Source organism: Dryobates pubescens, chromosome 5 (genome assembly GCF_014839835.1).
Source record: "Dryobates pubescens isolate bDryPub1 chromosome 5, bDryPub1.pri, whole genome shotgun sequence".
Classification (NCBI taxonomy): Eukaryota; Metazoa; Chordata; class Aves; order Piciformes; family Picidae; genus Dryobates; species Dryobates pubescens.
The window spans coordinates 18,751,881-18,769,146 of NC_071616.1; the positions used below are offsets into that span (position 1 = coordinate 18,751,881).

At 51.7% G+C, this 17,266-nt stretch overlaps 1 protein-coding gene across 1 annotated transcript; it reads right to left on the reverse strand.

Annotated features, from left to right (window-relative positions):
- Positions 1-13,879: 13,879 nt before the first annotated feature.
- LOC104303159 (homeobox protein SIX1) lies at positions 13,880-16,467 on the reverse strand. Its single transcript, XM_009903758.2, has 2 exons — positions 15,476-16,467; positions 13,880-14,495 (listed from the first exon to the last, which is right to left on the reverse strand). The coding sequence occupies exons 1-2, from the start codon at positions 16,033-16,035 to the stop codon at positions 14,207-14,209; spliced, it is 849 nt and encodes a 282-aa protein (XP_009902060.1). The 5' UTR covers positions 16,036-16,467; the 3' UTR covers positions 13,880-14,206.
- Between the last annotated feature and the right edge of the window lie 799 nt (positions 16,468-17,266).

Consider the following 17,266-nt stretch of genomic DNA (forward strand, 5'->3'; position numbering starts at 1 on the left):
GGGACCTCCCTCCACTTTCTCCAAGTTAATCATCAGGCTCTTCTGCAAAAACACCTCTCTGAAAGGAGGATCTAACCCCCTCCAGGACAAAGTTTCCCTGATTTTTCACCTATTGCCCAGGGCTGGGAATCTATCCCCATTGCCTTTCTCTGCCACCAATGCTCCTCTCACCCTGGCACCAGAACTGACTCTTTGAAGTGGCATTTCCATGGTGGAGCTCCAAGAGCTGCAGGGAGTCTGGAAGCATGCTGGAATAAGAGAAAACGCTATAGCTACCTGTTGGCCCTTGTTTCAGAGCAGTTCCCCTCTCTTGACAGCAAGGTGAGCTGTCTTTGCACAGGCTGTGTTGTGGCACTACTACCACCAGACCTGCAGCACCAGATCTCTCATCTCCTTTTCTTGGAAGTCCTTTGGTCTCACCAGACCTGCAAGTCCCCAGCCACCTAATTAAAACCAATGGTGAATTTTAAAGACAGGAAAAATAAAACAATAAAAATAAAAGGAATCAGTCTGGATGCAGAGCCAAGAGGCCATGTGCCAAGAAAGCAAACCTCCTGCCAGTTTGGCATGCTGTGAATGTTTGGCCTGTTGAGATGAGAAAGGAGAGAGATGCACTGAAGAGGCACTTACCATCTTCAGGAGGAAAGGAGAGGTGAAGAGGCCAGGGATGAGGACTACACAACCCAAATGATGGATGAATCCAAAACATGCTCTTAAGCATGAAAATGGGTGATAGTGGAGGATCAAGACACATCCCTGCCGAGACTTGGCTGGTATTTGTCAGCACAGCCTCATAAATGACAATACTGTAGCTGCCGATGACGTGCTCCCGCCAAAACCAGAGCTGGAGGTAGACAGAGCAAGGGACAGTCCCCACAAAATGTGTTGAGGGTGCAGGTTGTAGAGGGGAAGGTCTCCCAGCAAGCTCGGGAGTACATGATGATGGAGCAAGGAACAGAAGGATGCCACCAAGAGCAGCATGTGATACACCAGCCCTAAGAGCCAGACATTCAAAGGATGGTGAAGGCCCCAAACCCCTTTGCTTTTTCAGGAACAAGACATCCAAATCAACACTGGGTGCTGAAAAGGGGATGCAGAGCAGGAAGAGAACCCTGTACTCTCTATGCATGGCTCACCCCAGCCAAGCACAAGCCCACAAGTCCCTCCTGTGCCACCCCAGGCCAGTGGTGGAGGAGCTGGGGAGGCCATGTGTTACTTTCCTCACTTCCCACTTCTGGCAGCACACGTTGGCAGGCAGCACAGGCTGAGTTCCAGGATCTGCTCTCTCTTTGGCCCCCTTCCACAGCTCCCCAGGACTCAGCACCACAGATGGTAACATGCCTGCCTCTCTGTGGGCTGCTTTCTTATGACCCAGCACAAGGAGCCTGTGAAAGGAGCAGTTGTGGCCAAGTTTCCCCTTGTTTTTTACTTTTCCCTTGCTTTTACTTTCCTTGTTTCATTTTGTCTGGGTCCAAGTGGTGGGTTTCAAATCTGGCCTTTCCCTTCCATGGTTCTCCCATACCAGTCCCAGTGGCACTGTAAGAAAATGCTAAGATAGAGGCAGACAGCTGCCTCCCTGGCTCCAAAAGCTGTGCCCAGCAGTATCCCAGACAGATCCTGCGATGGGCTTCCATAGGACTGATAAAAACACGCCATTACTTCACATCTCCTATGGGGAAAGAGGAAATTGAGTTGTTCCAAGTACAGATCTGAGCTTTCAATGATAGGATTTTTCCTTACAGAAGTCCCCTTTTTCTGTCTACACACTTCCAGATGTGAGGCCACACCAACACTGGTTGTTTGGGTGGTGTTGGATTGGTTGATGGGTTGGACGCGATGATCTTGAAGGTCTCTTCCAACCTGGTTTATTCTATGTATGTATTCTATGTATGTAATTCTGTATGGACCTGCTGAGTTTTCCAATAGTTTAGGTGGTCATACACCACTGTAGCTGAACCCTTCACCTTGCAACCTGCTTAGGATAAGGACATTTGTAGCCCTCCTTCCCAAAAATGGGTTACCCGTGAGAAATTAAAGCGTTTCATACATACCCAGCATGGGTAGAAGGCTGAAAGGCAAACATGGACTCATCATCACTCTGTTTCAAGGCCTCCTGGCCACGTCCAGATTTGCTAAGGCTGTGTCCCCTCCCCTCCTCTCCTCTGGGCATTGCCTGCCCAGCTGCATAGCTTCCCAGCAAGCCAACAGGATGAGTGACAGGTAAACAGAGCTTTTCCATAGAAACATTTGTTCAACAAAGAATTGCAAAATTTTTATAGTGAGTATCTGGTTTCCTCCAAACTTTCTTGTTTCTGAAAGCTGGCTGGCTGGCCTGTATCTGGCTTTCATGAGCATTTTTTTCCCCAACAAGGATCTTCCTGCTCTTTTTTAATATTATTTTTTTCAGCAACAAAGAGCAGTAAGAATTTGGACTAACACTGTGTAAAGCTCCCAAAGGACACACTGAGAGCAAGAGACAATGTCCAAATGTCCAGAAGAAGATAACAGGTGACACCTGCAGGGTGCTTTTCTACAGCTGGAGTTCTGTGACAGTGTGGGGAAATCCCTGTGAGCCCAAGGAGCCCAGGGCAGACCTGTGGGTGCATCTCACTCCATTCTTTTGCCCCATCTGTGCCTTACTCTCGCTGGCATTTTTCTCCTCAACTGGATTGTTTGGAAGCATTTCTGCACCGATGCTAAGGAGGGGGTAGGGGAGGCTGAGACACTGGTTTCTCCCTGGCATGTCGCTCGCAGTACGCGCTCCAGGAGCCATCGGGATCCCCAGTAGAAAGCGTCGGTGACAGCAGGTGGCACTGCAGCCCCAGAAACGCCGCAGCTGCCCCAACAGCTGCTGCCCTAGCACAGCTACGCTCCCACTCACATTCCCACTTCCAGATCAGGGCTCAGGAAAAGAAGAGCCCTGCACTCCGGGGTGCGTTCCCCGCTGCAGGACCCACCATCTCGCACAGAATCACAGAACGGTTTGAGTCGGAAGGAACCTTAAACATCAGCTACTTCCACCCCCCTGCCATGAGCAAGGACATCTCCTACTAGACCAGGTCGCCGAAAGCCCCATCAAAGCAGGCCTTGAACACTTCCAGGAATCCACAGTTTCTCGGGGCAATCTGTTCCAGTGTCTCATCACCCTCATAGTAAAGAATTTCCTCCTCACATCTAATCTGAATCTACCTTCTTTCATGGTTTCATGTGCCACGAAGCAGACCTTGGGATATTATTTCTAACCCACAACAGAGCAGGCCTTTTGGGGGCAATCCTGTGCTCAGTGAGGGTTCAGTGCAGAGAACCCCCCCTCCTCACTCTATGGGATCTGACATTCACTTTTTAGGGTACAATAGGCTGAACATGTCTGTTGCTTGCAAACAGGGAAAGCAGGAGGAAGCAAGCAGCACAAAAAATCAAGGTAGCCCTTGTACTAACCCCAAAGTGCAGCCACAAGCCACTACCAACCAGGGAAGAAACCCAAGGTGCTGCAAACCCATGAATGTAAAAATAGAATCCCATGAACTATACTGATTTATGCCAGTAAATTTATACCAATTTCTCCAATTGTGCCTGCTAAGAACATAACGAGGGAAGCACCACAACCTCTGTTCCCATCCTGTAACTACTCTGAAAGTTCAGGCTTTATTTTTAGCCTGGCATCCTCAGGACTCTGTCTGATCTGATTCTCCACAGAGGTTTTTTTTCTGCTAAATGCCACCCTCCTGTTAGAAATTCCCATTCTCCCTGGCACAGCCAGAGGAGTTGACCTTTTCAAGCTAATCTGAAGAATAATCAGGTTAAATTTGTGGGGGAAATGGCAGCTAAGCAGAAAAGAGGGAGACCTAAAAGAGCATCCCACAGTGAGACAGACAAGAGAGACCTAGACATAAGAATACCCAGCCAGTGATCCAGGGAAAGTCAGGATTGCTGCAGAAGGAAGGGGAAAAGGTTATTTTCCTTCTTTCTCTCTTTGATTTGGCTGGGTATTATTGCCAAGCTCTTCATGACTTTCTTTCAAGCCATTTGCTGTGATCATTCAGTCAAAAAAAATGAGTGGTGTTGGTTAGTGGTGTTTGGTCCCGTGATGTTGTTTCTGGCTAGCAGTTGGTTGAGCTCATGTCTTGTAATTAGTGGGTCAGCTTGAGGAGACCACTGCGGCTTCTGATCTCTCGGGGAAAGGGAGAAAATAAGCAGGATTAAGGAATTTTAGAAAATTATAGGCAGTTTTATTTCATAAGCTTTGCCAAGAACACCAAGCCCTGGAGGAAGATGGCCGCTGTGGGATGCATTGCCCATGGGTAGAACTAACAGACTTTATTTCTCATTGTAGCCACCCAAATGACTCTCTGTGTCTCTGTCTCTGTGTGTCCGTGTGTATGTGCACAGCCATTGCCTCCCCTGTGGTCTATGGGCCAGTGATGGCTGTGGCAACACAGCACCTCTGCAAAATTAAAGAGAGATAATTCATGTGCAAACACATTTTTACATGGATTTCTTTTTTAATGAGGCATTGTCACAAGTGACAGCTGGGCTGTGGTAACTGGAAGGACCTGAGGATTGGGGAGGGATGTTAGAGAAGGGGGAATAGTGACTCTGTTTTTAACCAAGTTGACATGTTGAGGCTGGTACAACCACATATCCAGACCATCCTGCCCAGGCTATTGGACTCCTCCTAAGCTGATCTCTTTCTTGCTCACGTGTTTTTTCCTGCAGCACAGAGGGAAATAAAACCAGCCACAAGTTCCCCAGAAAAAAGCCAAGAACCATAGTAGATGCAGCACTTGAAACTGTTTTTCACTAAGGTCTTGGAGGTTTGTCCCTGGTTTAGGCAACTGGCAGGGGCTTGGGAGCCCAGCTCCCCAGCCTGTCTCTGCCAATACCCCAATGGACTTTTTTGCTATATGTATTCACTCAGCAGCATTTAAAACTTACAAATAGTTGGCACTTGGTGCTAAATGCACCAAATAAATGCACATTATGATTCAGGTAGGCATTTAGGCTCCTCCTCCTGCTGCAGGATCCAACCATCCCATTCCCACCTCAGCAGAAGGAGCTTCTACCTCCAGCATCACCAAACAGTCCCTTGCCTCTATTTCTTCCCAAATAACAACCTATGCTGGCCAGGATTCGATAACAAGTTTTTTCTTGAGAGAAGGGCTGATCTGATATTCAGTACAGAAGGGATTTGATTAGCCAGGCACTGAGGCACATGCCCAAACCCACAGCTTTTTGAACTACAATAGACCCAGAAAAAACAATGTCTACCCTATAACTGCAAACACAGATCTAATGCTGCATGTCTTGCTCATGGCAATGGCTTATTGGGCTGGTTGTTGTGCAGAGTGGCTCTACCAAGTGTATTTATCTCTCCATATACATGTAAATGTGTATATGTTTATGTATGCTGTCTCCCACTTATTGCAGATGTTAATCATATGCTGTTTCGCACACACAATGTTAAAATTGGCCTAGAAGAGCCCTAAAGGCCTCTCTAGGCTGCCCAAGGAGATGGTGGAGTCACTATCCCTGGAGGCGTTCAAATGAATGGGTGGACATGGCACTTAAGGACATGGTTTAATGGTACTGGTGGTGTTGGGTTAACACTTAGACCCAATGGTTTTAAAAGTCATTTCCAATTAAACAAATAAATAAATCTATAATTCTGTGATTCTCACTGGCAAGAATTATTTCCACTTTCATTCACCTGCCTCCTGTCTGTGAGCCTATTGCCCGAGAACTGCAAGTCTCAGGGCCCTAATACAAGGAGTTTTCACTAAAAAATGGTCAGCTTTGGGCAAGAGCCCATTGCTTTTCTACAACAGGGCTTCAGGCAGCAGTTATCACCCCAAGGGGACATCTCACCTTGAGATGATGCTCTTTACTGGCCTCCTGGCCGTGCTGTACTCATCCTGTGCTTGTGCAGCACTCTTCTCCAAACCAGCCAAGGGCCCTCCCCCACTTCTTTCTTTCCTTACTTCAGCAAAATAACCCTGTGATTATATTTCCACATGAAAGTGCCCCGGTGTTCAGGTGGACAATCTGACTCCGGCTGAGCCGCCTGGAATCCCTGCGGTTTTGATTTTCAGTGGAGAACAATCTTATCAGCCCAGATTGTACACAGAGATAGGGAGCCTTGGGGTAGGGTTGCATAAGCACAGATTGCCTCAGCTGGGATGGGGAAGGCTCCACTCACTGTATTTATTTATTTTCCCCACTGAGGGTTTCAGGTTCTCCTGATGACCATCATTTCAGCTTTCTTTCCCCGCTCATTGTTTGAGCAGCCGAGCCTTCCTCATGGATCACTGGGCAGGAGGCTCAGTTTAAATCTGGCCTCAGCCCTTCGCTGCTTAAATGTTGTCTTGAGAGATTTCTTCCAAATAGGGCTTCTTTTTTTTCCCCCGTCCCACTATGGTTCTTCTCTGGGTGCAGATGGGATGGGCCCCAGTTTGGGTTGGATGTGATTCTCCCCTTCCTCAGAGCACCCATTTTAGCCTCTTCCCCTCCTGCCAGCTCCTCTTTCAAATCTGGCAGCTGCGTGGGCACCTTGTCTCCGATTGCAAAGGCAGGATATTCAGTTTCCGCGGAGGCCATCAGCAAATAGCTGTGGCTACGTAACCCTGGCAGAAGAAGAGAGTGAAGACAGAGAGGCATCCTGAGCAAAGCAAGGCCCCCAAAACATCACCCAGTGGAGCATCACAGAGTGCAAACTCAGAGACTCAGGCACTTGAGGACAGCAAGTGCTGCAGCTGGTGCTGAGATGGGGGTCCCATCCCACACTGAGCAATCGTCCTCTCCTAGGGCAGTGCTCTCGTGTGCCACCCAAGGGGACAGGACAGCAGGGACTGAGTGTGCCCATGTGACCTCCATACTGGGGCTTTGGGGCATTACTGTGACCTGCCATGAAAAATCACCATGCAAATCAGAGTGTGTCTTATGGAAAATGTTTTAGGTTTGAAGCTAACCCTGCAGTGGTGTGGGAGCTATAATATACATGTTGAACTGTTCTTTGCTGTTGGACCTGTCTCATTCCTGTTCACATCTTTTACTCCTTTTGTCTCTTTTCCACCTGGTTTAGAGAATGTCAAGAAATCTCCCTTCATATCATCCTTTTTCCTTCTCTAGGATAGATTACCAAATTCAACACATTTATAAACCAGAAGGAATCACTATGACAAGCTGACTGGACATCTGGTGTGCCACAGACCCAGTTCAAGCCTGCTAAACATCTCCCAGAAAATTATTACAGGCTTTCCAGAGTGTTGATTATCCTCCCTGCTAAAACATACATCTCCCTTTTAGGTTTCAATTTGACCATTAGTGGGTACAGGCCAGAGTGTGGTAGTGGGAGTGACCAGATGCTGACTATCCTCACCGTGATCACCACACCTTCTGTCACAGGCTTTGGACAAACTATTGTCCCCAGCCACCCTGGGACCAAGCTCCCATGGGCTGGTGACAGTTGAGCAGGGCAACAGCAGAGCTCCAAAACTCCTTTTGCTGAAGATCTCCTCCAGCACAGGCCCTGCTCATAGGCTGGAAGCTCAGAGGCAGAGCAGAGACAGAAGTCTGGAGCTCCACCTCCTCATGCCCTGATTTGCCCTTGCCCCCACTGGGGTCTTTGAACCTCATCCAAGTTAAACTTCAGACCTGGAGGCCTCAGAAGCAGATCCCACATGCAAAGGTAACAGATGGAATTGGTACAGCCTAGGGTGGCACCAGATTTTTGGCCAACATGTTGCATTCAGTGTGTCTGTCCATCAGGCATTGTCTCCCGAGAACAGTACAGCTACAACATCCCTGTGGCATTCACCTGAGCTCTCCCTTCCAAGAAATCATCCCACCTCCCTGTCAAGCACTTCCTGGTCCTTTGGAGACATTGGCTGAGGGACATCTCTGACAAAAGAGATTCCTCCAAGCTCAAGTTTCAGCATCTCCTCCCACCATAGGGACAGCAGGATTCATGTCCCAATCTGAACCACCCCAGTGGTATAAAACCACCATGTGCTGTCACCCAGTGTGCACCCAAACAGCCACAGAACATCCAGGGGAACATGGAGCAGGCCAGGGCTTCGCCATCTCAGCTCATTTGCAAGTCACTAATGGTCTTGTGTGTTGACAGGGCTGGAAGCCACCACATCAGAGCACAGAAGTGTCCCCCATAGCTGATCACTGCTGAGCCCATACACTGTCCCCAGCTCCTGCTCACTTCAATTCTGCTCCTGCAGAGGATAAAAACAAGCAAAGCCCTGCCCAGATGGTCAAAAGATAGCCTCTAGCTATGGGGGACCAAGCAGCCTGTGGCCAAGCACTTGGGCAAGTTCTGTGATTTCTTCATGCCAGAGGCTCTGCCCAGCCCGGGAGGGCTCCCAGGAAGGGAACAGAAGTTTTGAAGCCAGTGTTCCCTCCCTCTTGCACCCTTTCTCTCCCTGCTTCCCCATCAGCTCTGGGATATTAGACATAAAGATCTTAATTCTTTAACTGCACCTCTGGTTTGCTCTAGCATGATGCAGCCTTCCTGTTGAATGAAGCATGTGCCAAGGCCATACCCTGGCACCACCACAAAATCCTTCCTGTGCCCACATGTGTCAGTGCTGCAAGTCCCCTTGACACCCAACCACCACTGGGCAGTGGGAGGGGCAGAGGGGAACAAGCATCCTTTGGAGCTCAGGAGAAGACTCCTGATGGTTTGCAGATGTGATTTCATTTTTCAATTGTTTCTAATTTGCTTGGGGTTTTAGAAAAGAGACAATTTCTTCAGGGTGTGTTAGCCACAGGCCTCGTTTGGCATTGTTTTTTAGTCAATTGGTTTTGTCTGGTATTATTAGGGATATTGTATTACATAATGATAAGCCACGGCAACTTATTATGGGTACTATAAGGGGAGGCAACATGGGCACACTAAGCAGCAGCCACTCTCCCCACTTCATCATCTGCCCTTGCTCTGACCTTCAGCACGTCTGTCATCTCCCTGGGTCTCAGTTTCCCCTCATGTAGAACAGGGCTGATACACACTCCAGTTACTAGCTTAAAAGCTTTTCCATCCTTAAACTGGAAAAAGATGTGTTTCCCCCCTTTCTTCCATCCTGAGATGCAGGCATGAAGATCTTCTATACTTTTTCTGTCACATCTTTACATGGGGTCTGAGCAAATATGGCACTGCACCAAAGCAACTCGGATCCCTGGCAGAACTAGACTGTGGATGAGAAGCTGAGGTAGAGGTGGAAAAGAGCTCCTCTGCCTTTGGAGGCACTTTCCAAAAGTGCTGAACAAGTGAAAACAGGAAATTGTAATTGAACTAAATCTGCCTCTTAAACCTCATTATTAGGATTAGAATTACATGCTTTGGAGATTGTTCAATGGCTCTTTAAAGTTTGGGGAGGTGAGAGCAAATGCTAGAAACCATGGGGAGAGAGGAAATGTTCCTGCACTAGGTGACAAGCCTAGATGGAACGAAATAAGGGGTTGCATGGGTTGGGGGTTCAGCCTAGTGCCCTCTTTTCAGACAGGTTCTGTTGGGGTGAGCCCTGATAATCCCTGGGGAGCTTAGTGATGTGCTTTCTCTTCCTGAAGATTAAAGCAAATTTTCCTCTGCTTCCATATTTAAAATTGTGTCCTCATCCAGTTGGGCAAGATGATGGTGTCTCAGGTTACTTTGCACACTTGAGCTGAACCAAAGCTCCTGCAGATCCGGCCTTTACCACCTCTGCTCTCCCCACACAGCACCTGGTGCCCTCAGAAAACCTGATGACTTCAGCCAGAGAAGGATCAGCAAAACCCATCCCTGAAGATGGATTGATGCAGCCAGGCCAGCCAAGCACTGTGTTTGCTCTACCCTTACGACTTTTGCTGCTGTTAATGACATCTGAAGTGCACAGGGCAGAGGAAAACCTCTGCTTTGAAGCAGCATATACAGAGACCCAGCACCAAGCAGCATCACACCACAGTGAGCTCTTCCTGAGATACAAAATTAACATCAGTGAAGCATCCTGGGTAGGCAGACAGGGAAGCTTCCACCTGTGCCTCTGAGGTGTCCGTGAGCTGCTCTCCAGAGAAAAGCAGAAGTGAGAGAGAAGCTCAGGGGTGAAGAGTTATCTGGAGGCATGTGCTGTTTTCTTTAAAACTCTGCAGTCTAAAGCACTTCAATAATAGTTAAACAATGGTTAAATAGCACTTTATCTTCAGGCTGGATAACAGTGCAAGCAGGAGCTGGCTACCTAGTGACAGGCAGCTCAGTAAAACCATCCACCCAGGAGGGAAGGAGGCAGCGGGGCCAGATACCTTGGCCCAGTTCTGCCTGTAGCACACACCCTGCCTCATCCCAGTTGCCATCATTTCTAAACCTGTGTGCTTAAAGTGGAGCCCTGGTGCCTAGCTGAGCAGGCCTGGTTTGCAGAGATATGGAGCACAAATGTCTCTCAGACACATCACAGAGCCAGGATTCTGGCACAGGAGATAGGGATCCACAGGGTCTGGAGAGCCAGGCATGGAAGTGCTGCATTTCAACACATCAGCTATGCAAACATCCATTCATCACCACAGACATCCACGGAGGATTTGGCAGAACGTGGCTCAGGGTTGTGGGGCCTGAGAGTGGGGTCATACCTGCCCCTCTGTGAGGTTGGGGGACAGTGTGGAAGTGGAGTGGGGCAGGGGTAAAGTAGGTGCACGGCTCTTACAACATTGGCTCAACGTGACCCGGGAAATGAAATAAGGAGGAGGGAGCAGGACTGCCTTTCTCTTTGGGCGTTTGTTTTTATATACTGAATTTCCTGATCAGGGATTCTAAGTACAACACACACACACAGATGCCCGCCTGCCTCTCTGGCTGCCCCTAACATGGAGGTAGGGTGGGGAGAAGCCCATTTGGCTCTGTTGGAGGAAGAGGTGCTTACGGTGGAGGTGACCTTTCTAAATCCCTGCTTTGGACAGACATTTCCAAAGAGTGCTGAAGAAAAGCCTGCCAGTTCCAGCTTTCTCAGCCTGCTCTCCATTTTCTTTCCATCCTCTTCAGGCTGAATTTAATCCGAGAAGGTTCCTTTGAGCTTTTGTGTGTTGCTGGGGGAGATGTGGGCGCACAAGGGATCGCATTACAACTTTCATTTCCTGAAATGTTTGAGGGAACATCCAGGGTTTTATCCACACATCAGGCAAAGTTGAGGGCTCCGGTTTCAGGTCTTGTCACTCAGCTGTCACCAAACAAATGAGCCTCTCAGAGCTGGAGATGGAGAGAGCTACCTGCTATTCATGACCCCAAAAGCAGGTGATCACTCATGGGAAAAGCAGGTAGAATTAATCATTCTGCTGTTCTCCATTTCCTCCCCTTTTTTGGCTGACCTGGACACAGTGTGAAATCTGTCCTGGGGGGTGAGCAAGAGCAGGGTGGGGGGCAAATTAACTCCTGATGGAAATACAAAGCAGAGTGAGGTGAGAAAGGACCGCGGGCTGCCTCCCCAGGCTGATACTGCTGTGAAAAGCTTGCTGCGAGGTCAAACCTATTCAAGAAGAGCTCAGCAACGTGCACCTGGCTCAGATCCAGGTCCTCCCTGACCCTGCCTGCCCACTGGCCCCTTGCCCTTCTGGGGGGTTATTTCCAGGGAGAGGTGTGGGGGCTCAGCATTCCTCCATCCTTCCTTGCCACCATCCTCCTACTGATGACTTCATTCCTCTATTAGAGAAATGTATGGTTGGGGCATAGGCAGGGCATTGTTGTCAGGGATCGGGGTGATGGGGTGTGCTTACATTGTGCTGCACAATCCCACTCAACAGCCTTTTGGTCTGACAGCAGCCCCAACCCACAGGTCTGCACTGAGAATGGGGGATTTGAGCGAGGGACACACTCCTTGGCAGATCTTCCCTTTTCCCACCGCTGAAAGTCAACCCTGTTGCTGCCTGCCTGCGCTGTTTGCTTTGAAAATAAGCCCTGGTTTGCGAGTCCCTGCTTGGCTTTCCATCCACGCAGGGCTGGAGCCCCGGGCAATACTTATCCTTCCTCTTCGCTGAGCCCATGGTTTGGAAAACAAGCAGAGTTGGAGCTTATCTATCCTTGGGGTGCAGAGCCCGCAGCTGCTCACCCTAAAAACCTTCCTCCTTTCCCTGGGGGTTCTCCCTTTTCTGACAGAGATGCTGCGCTGCTTCATGGCGGATCACCTGGGAGCTGGACGAATCCCTCTGGAATGGTGATGAGGGTCCCAGGGTTGGGCAGATGGTGAGGCTGGACTGGGGGACACGGACAGTCCCGTCACTCAAGGTCCTTGTGGGACCAGGCTCCAAATGCTTTCCCGGCCAGGCTGCTGGGGTCAGGGTCGCTGCTCATGGAAGGGTCGTCGTGCTCCCGCTTTGACGTCGGGATTTGCCCTTCCCACGGCCTTGGATGCGTGCAGACAGGCAGATGCACACCCGCCTGCGTGGTTTGTTCTCCCAAGCGCAGGTTTTGCACCCTCTGTTCTGCCCCCACGGAGCCGCGTTAGACTGGGGTCTGCCACTGCTCCCGCCATGCCCCACAGAGGGTCGAGGTGAGGTAGAGGGGAAGGAAGCCTGACTAGATCTCGGCTGCGAGCCTCAAGGGGACAGCCAGTGCCAGGACTAAACCACCTCCTGTAGCCCTGGCACCAGGCCCCCGGCTCCCTCGCATCCGGAGCCAAGGAGGGAGACGGAGGGCACAAACCCCCTGCTCCGTTTTAGCGCGGGTTGATGGTACGCAGGGAACTCTAGAGGATGCCCGGGTACTGGAAATGGCAAGGCGGGCCTGTTCAAGGAGAGAACAAGAGGGACACGGAGCGCTCCGGCCCGGCAAGACCCTCCTGCAGAGGGTGACATTTCTCCATGGCCCAAGACCCCGAGAACAAACACGGCAGCGATTTAAATAAACACGCATTTAATGATGCAAAACGCTAACAGGGGGCCCAGCACCAGCGAGGCCCAGGCGGCGCAGGCGGATAGGGGCGAGCCGCTCCCTCCCGGCCGATCGCCCGGCTCCCACGGGGCTACCCCACGCAAGAGGTTGCACCGAGAGGTGCCCTCTTTCCTTTCTTCCTTCCTCTGTTACGAAAGCATCGGCTTTCCCCGTAAAGCCTCCAATGCAGCCCGTCGGTGGGGGCTGATAGTGGGCAGAGGGGCAAGGGCTCGCCCCTGCAAAGATAAAGCACAGCTTGGGTATTCTGCCATCAGCGTTGTTTAATTTAGATTGCTTAGGTACAATAGAAAATAAACCTGAAAGCACATGCGATTTTTGGTAACAAATAACTCGAGACAGAGACAGCGTTGACGGCAGGCTCTCTGCAAGCCAGAGGAGGAAGGCTGTGAGCGGGGCCGGGTGGGAGAAGACAACGAAGAAGAGCTGGCGGGGACAAGCCGAAGAACTCTCGTTCAGAAGGAAACGGCCGTCAAATTTTAAAATTATTGTTAGTCTTATTCTAATTTTGAGTCACATCGCTGCATTTCACCACCGAGGAGAAGGAACCCGGAGTTTCGGGCCCATGGGAGCGCGCTCGGTAACCACTTCGCACAGCCGCGGTAAGACACAGGCACTTGGTATAACTCTAATACTGCAATTCCTTCCTTTTTTTTTTCCCCTTTTTTTTTTTTTTTTTTTTAATTTAAACTACATCGAAATCTTTCTGGTAAGGCTAAATATGAAAAATGTAAACGTAACACCACCACCACCACCCCCCGCCCTCCTCCCGCTCCAGCACCGGGCTCAGTACAGCCGTTCGTTTCCCTCGCCTCCATCCCAGCTCCACGGTCCTGGATGGGCAGCAGCAGGGATGCACCGGCCGCCCCTGCCCTCTCCGCGCCTGCGACACTGGGGTTTGTTAGAGTGGAACTGGATCCAACTGGGGTTGGGTTTCGTTGGGGTTTTGCCTCCCCCCCCCCCCCCGCCCCTTATATATTTTTTTAATTCTTTTGTAATTCCCTTTGGGACCAGCTCGTTTGAAGTCGAGGGGTTGTGGGTTTCTGCTGCTCTCTGCGTTTGGCTACGTGGAAAAAAAATATAATAAAAATCATGGTGATAGTAGGAGGCGCTGAGAGAGGGGGAAGTGGACCAGTAGCCGATGGGGGGGGTTGTGTCAAAGGAGCCGAGAGTTCCATCAAGAGTCAGCGGGACGAGCTGTAAACCCGGGTGCTGTCCTCTATATACAACCCAGAGCCTCTGTCCCCAAGCAGAACCTCCTCTCCCGATCCTTCAGCCGGCCGCTGCGGGCCTTTAGGATCCCAAATCCACCAGGCTGGACGTGAGGGGTCCCAGCAGCGAGTCCTGGAGCTGGTGGCCTTGGAGGCTGTGAGGGGTCTGGGATGTCGCTAAACCGCTCAGAGAATAGCCGGAGCTCCTGGCATGGCTGAGGTTTCCCTGCAAGAGCAGGACCGAGTTCTGATCCGGGCTTTGAGGAGGAGAAAATTCTTCCTCAGAGCTGGACATGAGGGGTTTGCTCCCATCCAGAGGCGAGAGTTGGTTCGGTTTGTTGGTAGCAGCGTTGTTGTTTTCCGTGTTCTCCCTGCGAAAAGGCACAAAACAAAAACAAAAACAAAAAAAATAACCCCACAACGGGGATGTTAGGGCAGGCGAGAGACGCCGGGAATAGGCTTAAATGCTCCCAGTAAATTCATCGCGTTTAATATTGTCGGGAGAGCAGATTCCTCTCACCGGGAAAAATAAAACCAAACAAACCTAAACCACCCTAGTATATTCACAACGGATCGTCCCCCTTTCTTTTTACCCCCTCCATAAATAGCTGTAGTCCGCACAGCCCAGTAATTTAGGTAAGAAGGGGGAAAGTCGGACATTTTTTAGTGGGATTTCCCCCTTTTTAATGTAAAATGAAAGCGCGGCCCGGAGACGAGCGGGACACGGAATTTTCTCTAGGAGGCTCGGTAGGGAGGTTGCTGGAGGAAACAAAACGTAGGGCGATGCCTTTCCATGGCTGGTTGTTTTGCCGTTGGCGCCGCCCGGGGTGGCCTCGGTGCGGAGCGGTAGCTCGGCCGGGCCATCGCTCCTTCATCCCAGTGTCTCTCTCTCATTCCTATTTCAATCCGGGGCTGCATCTCTCTCCTCCGAGATTCGCAGCTACCCTGCCCGATTGCGAGCAATACTCAACCCAGCATCTCCACCGCTTCCCCGGGAAGCTCCGAGACCGTATCGTTCCCGGATTAACTCAGGGCAGCAAACAAAAGGCGGCCAAGAGGCCTTGGAGAGGTCGGTGAGGGGCTCGTCGCTCCCCACAGCACCCCGGGCAGGTGGCGGTGGGGCGACGGGGAGTGGGGTCTGGTGAATCTCGTGTGGAAAACCCACTTGGGCAAAACGTAACGCAGTTTAGGGGCGGGGGGGGGGGGGGAAGGATTTGGAGCGAGAGAAGTATTTTCGCTGTTCCCTACGCATCCACCGGCGGGTGCTAGCTGCGCTCCCGGGATTCCCGGTCCATGTCCGAGGGAGAAAAAAAGGGGAATTGTAGGGGATGTGGGGTGAGGTGGTAAGTACCTTTCCTTCGCCTCCGCCGCTCGGTCTCTCTGCCTCCGGTTCTTGAACCAGTTGCTGACCTGGGTGGTGGTGAGCCCCGTGGCTTCCGCCAGCTCCCGCTTCTCCCGGGGGGACGGGTAGGGGTTGTGGGCGTACCATTCCCGTAGCACGCCCCGGGATTTCTCCTTGAAGCAGTAACTGGTTTCCTCGCCGTCCCAGATGGTGCGGGGCAAAGGGAATTTTCGGCGGACGCGGTATTTGCCGACGGCGCCCAAAGGTCTGCCCCTTAGTTTTTCGGCTTCTACGTAGTGAGCCTTCAGCCAGAGTTGCTGCAGCTTGGGGTGGTTGTGGGGGGAGAACTGGTGGCTCTCCAGGATCTTGTAGAGCTCGCGGAAGTTGCCGCGGTGAAAGGCCACCACGGCCTTGGCCTTAAGGACGCTCTCGTTCTTGTGCAGGTGGTCGCAGGCCGGCAGCGACCAGAGGAACCGGCCCAACCTCTCCAGGTTCCCCCCTTGCTGCAGCACCTCGCAGACGCAGGCGACCTGCTCCTGCGTGAAGCCAAACGACGGCAGCATCGACATGGCCGAGCGCAACGGCAGCGGCGGCGGCAAGAGGAGAAGACGGCGGCAGTGGACACCCCGCGGGAGCGCGGCGGCAGAGGGGCAGGGGAAAGCCACCCGCCGGACCCGGGCCCAGTTCCAGTGCTGGTGCCGGTCCCGGCCCCGGTCCCTGCCCCAAAACGGGGAAGCGCGGCAGCAGCCGGGGCGATCGATCGGTCGAGCGGGGATGCTGGTCGCGGAGCCGGGGGGGACTTTGTCCCTGCTCCTCCGCCGCCGCGCTTAAAGCGCCCGAGCCCCCGCGCCGCGCTGATTGGGCGCCCGCGGCTCGGCCCCCGCCTCGGCGAGCCCAGCCCAACCCAGCCCAGCCCGGCCCTGCCCAGGAGGGCTCAGCCCAGGAGGGCTCAGCCCAACACAACCCTGAAGAGCCCGGCCCAGATGGACCCAGCCCTGCCCTGCCCGGCCCAGCCCAGCCCAACCCAGCCCGGCACGGGCGGGCGGAGCCTGACAGCGGGAACCCGGCCCCGGCCTCGGCCGTCTCGCCTGCGCGTGTGCGGCCCTAGTAGCGGGGTAGCCCAGCCGCCCCCCACCCCCAGTCGCATCCCTGGGGAAACCACTCCCGGCAGACTTTGTCTTTCTTCCACTCTTTTCCCCCCTAAACTCCTGCCTCCCGCTCCCTCCAAACTGCCCTGCCAAGCCAGTCCGTATTTAATTACTTTAATGCTGGGGATTAATAAATAATGCTTTAGTGAATAGATAAATAATACACGGGGCCCTGCGCCCCCTCCTCTCCCTCCCTGTGGCCCCTCTGCTCCCCGCTTAGCCTAGGGGGGGTGTCCTCGGCAGGCTGAGGGGAGCCCCTGAGGAAGCCATGTAGGCTGCGGGCAGCAAAACTGCACCGACCGGCCAGGCTTTAATTAGCTTAATCTTCATTTGCACACTTAGCTCAAAAGCAACGATTAAAAAAAAAAATAAAAAAAAAAGGAAAGAAAAAGAAAGAAAGAAATTAGAAAACAATTACGATCTCTAAGCAAAGATAATCTATTGTCAGTAGCAAGAACGGGCTGGGAGATGAGGACAATGCAATGAGATAAGGCCAGGGAGCAGTGGGAAGAACGTGTCTTTATGCCTCTATTTATCTATGATTAGATAAGTCGAAAACAGTATTTTAAGCACACTCCAGAACGCTTTTGATTCCAGAACGAGTTCTCTCCGCGGGTGCTAATAACCATCGCGGGTCTCTTTAAAACCAGTT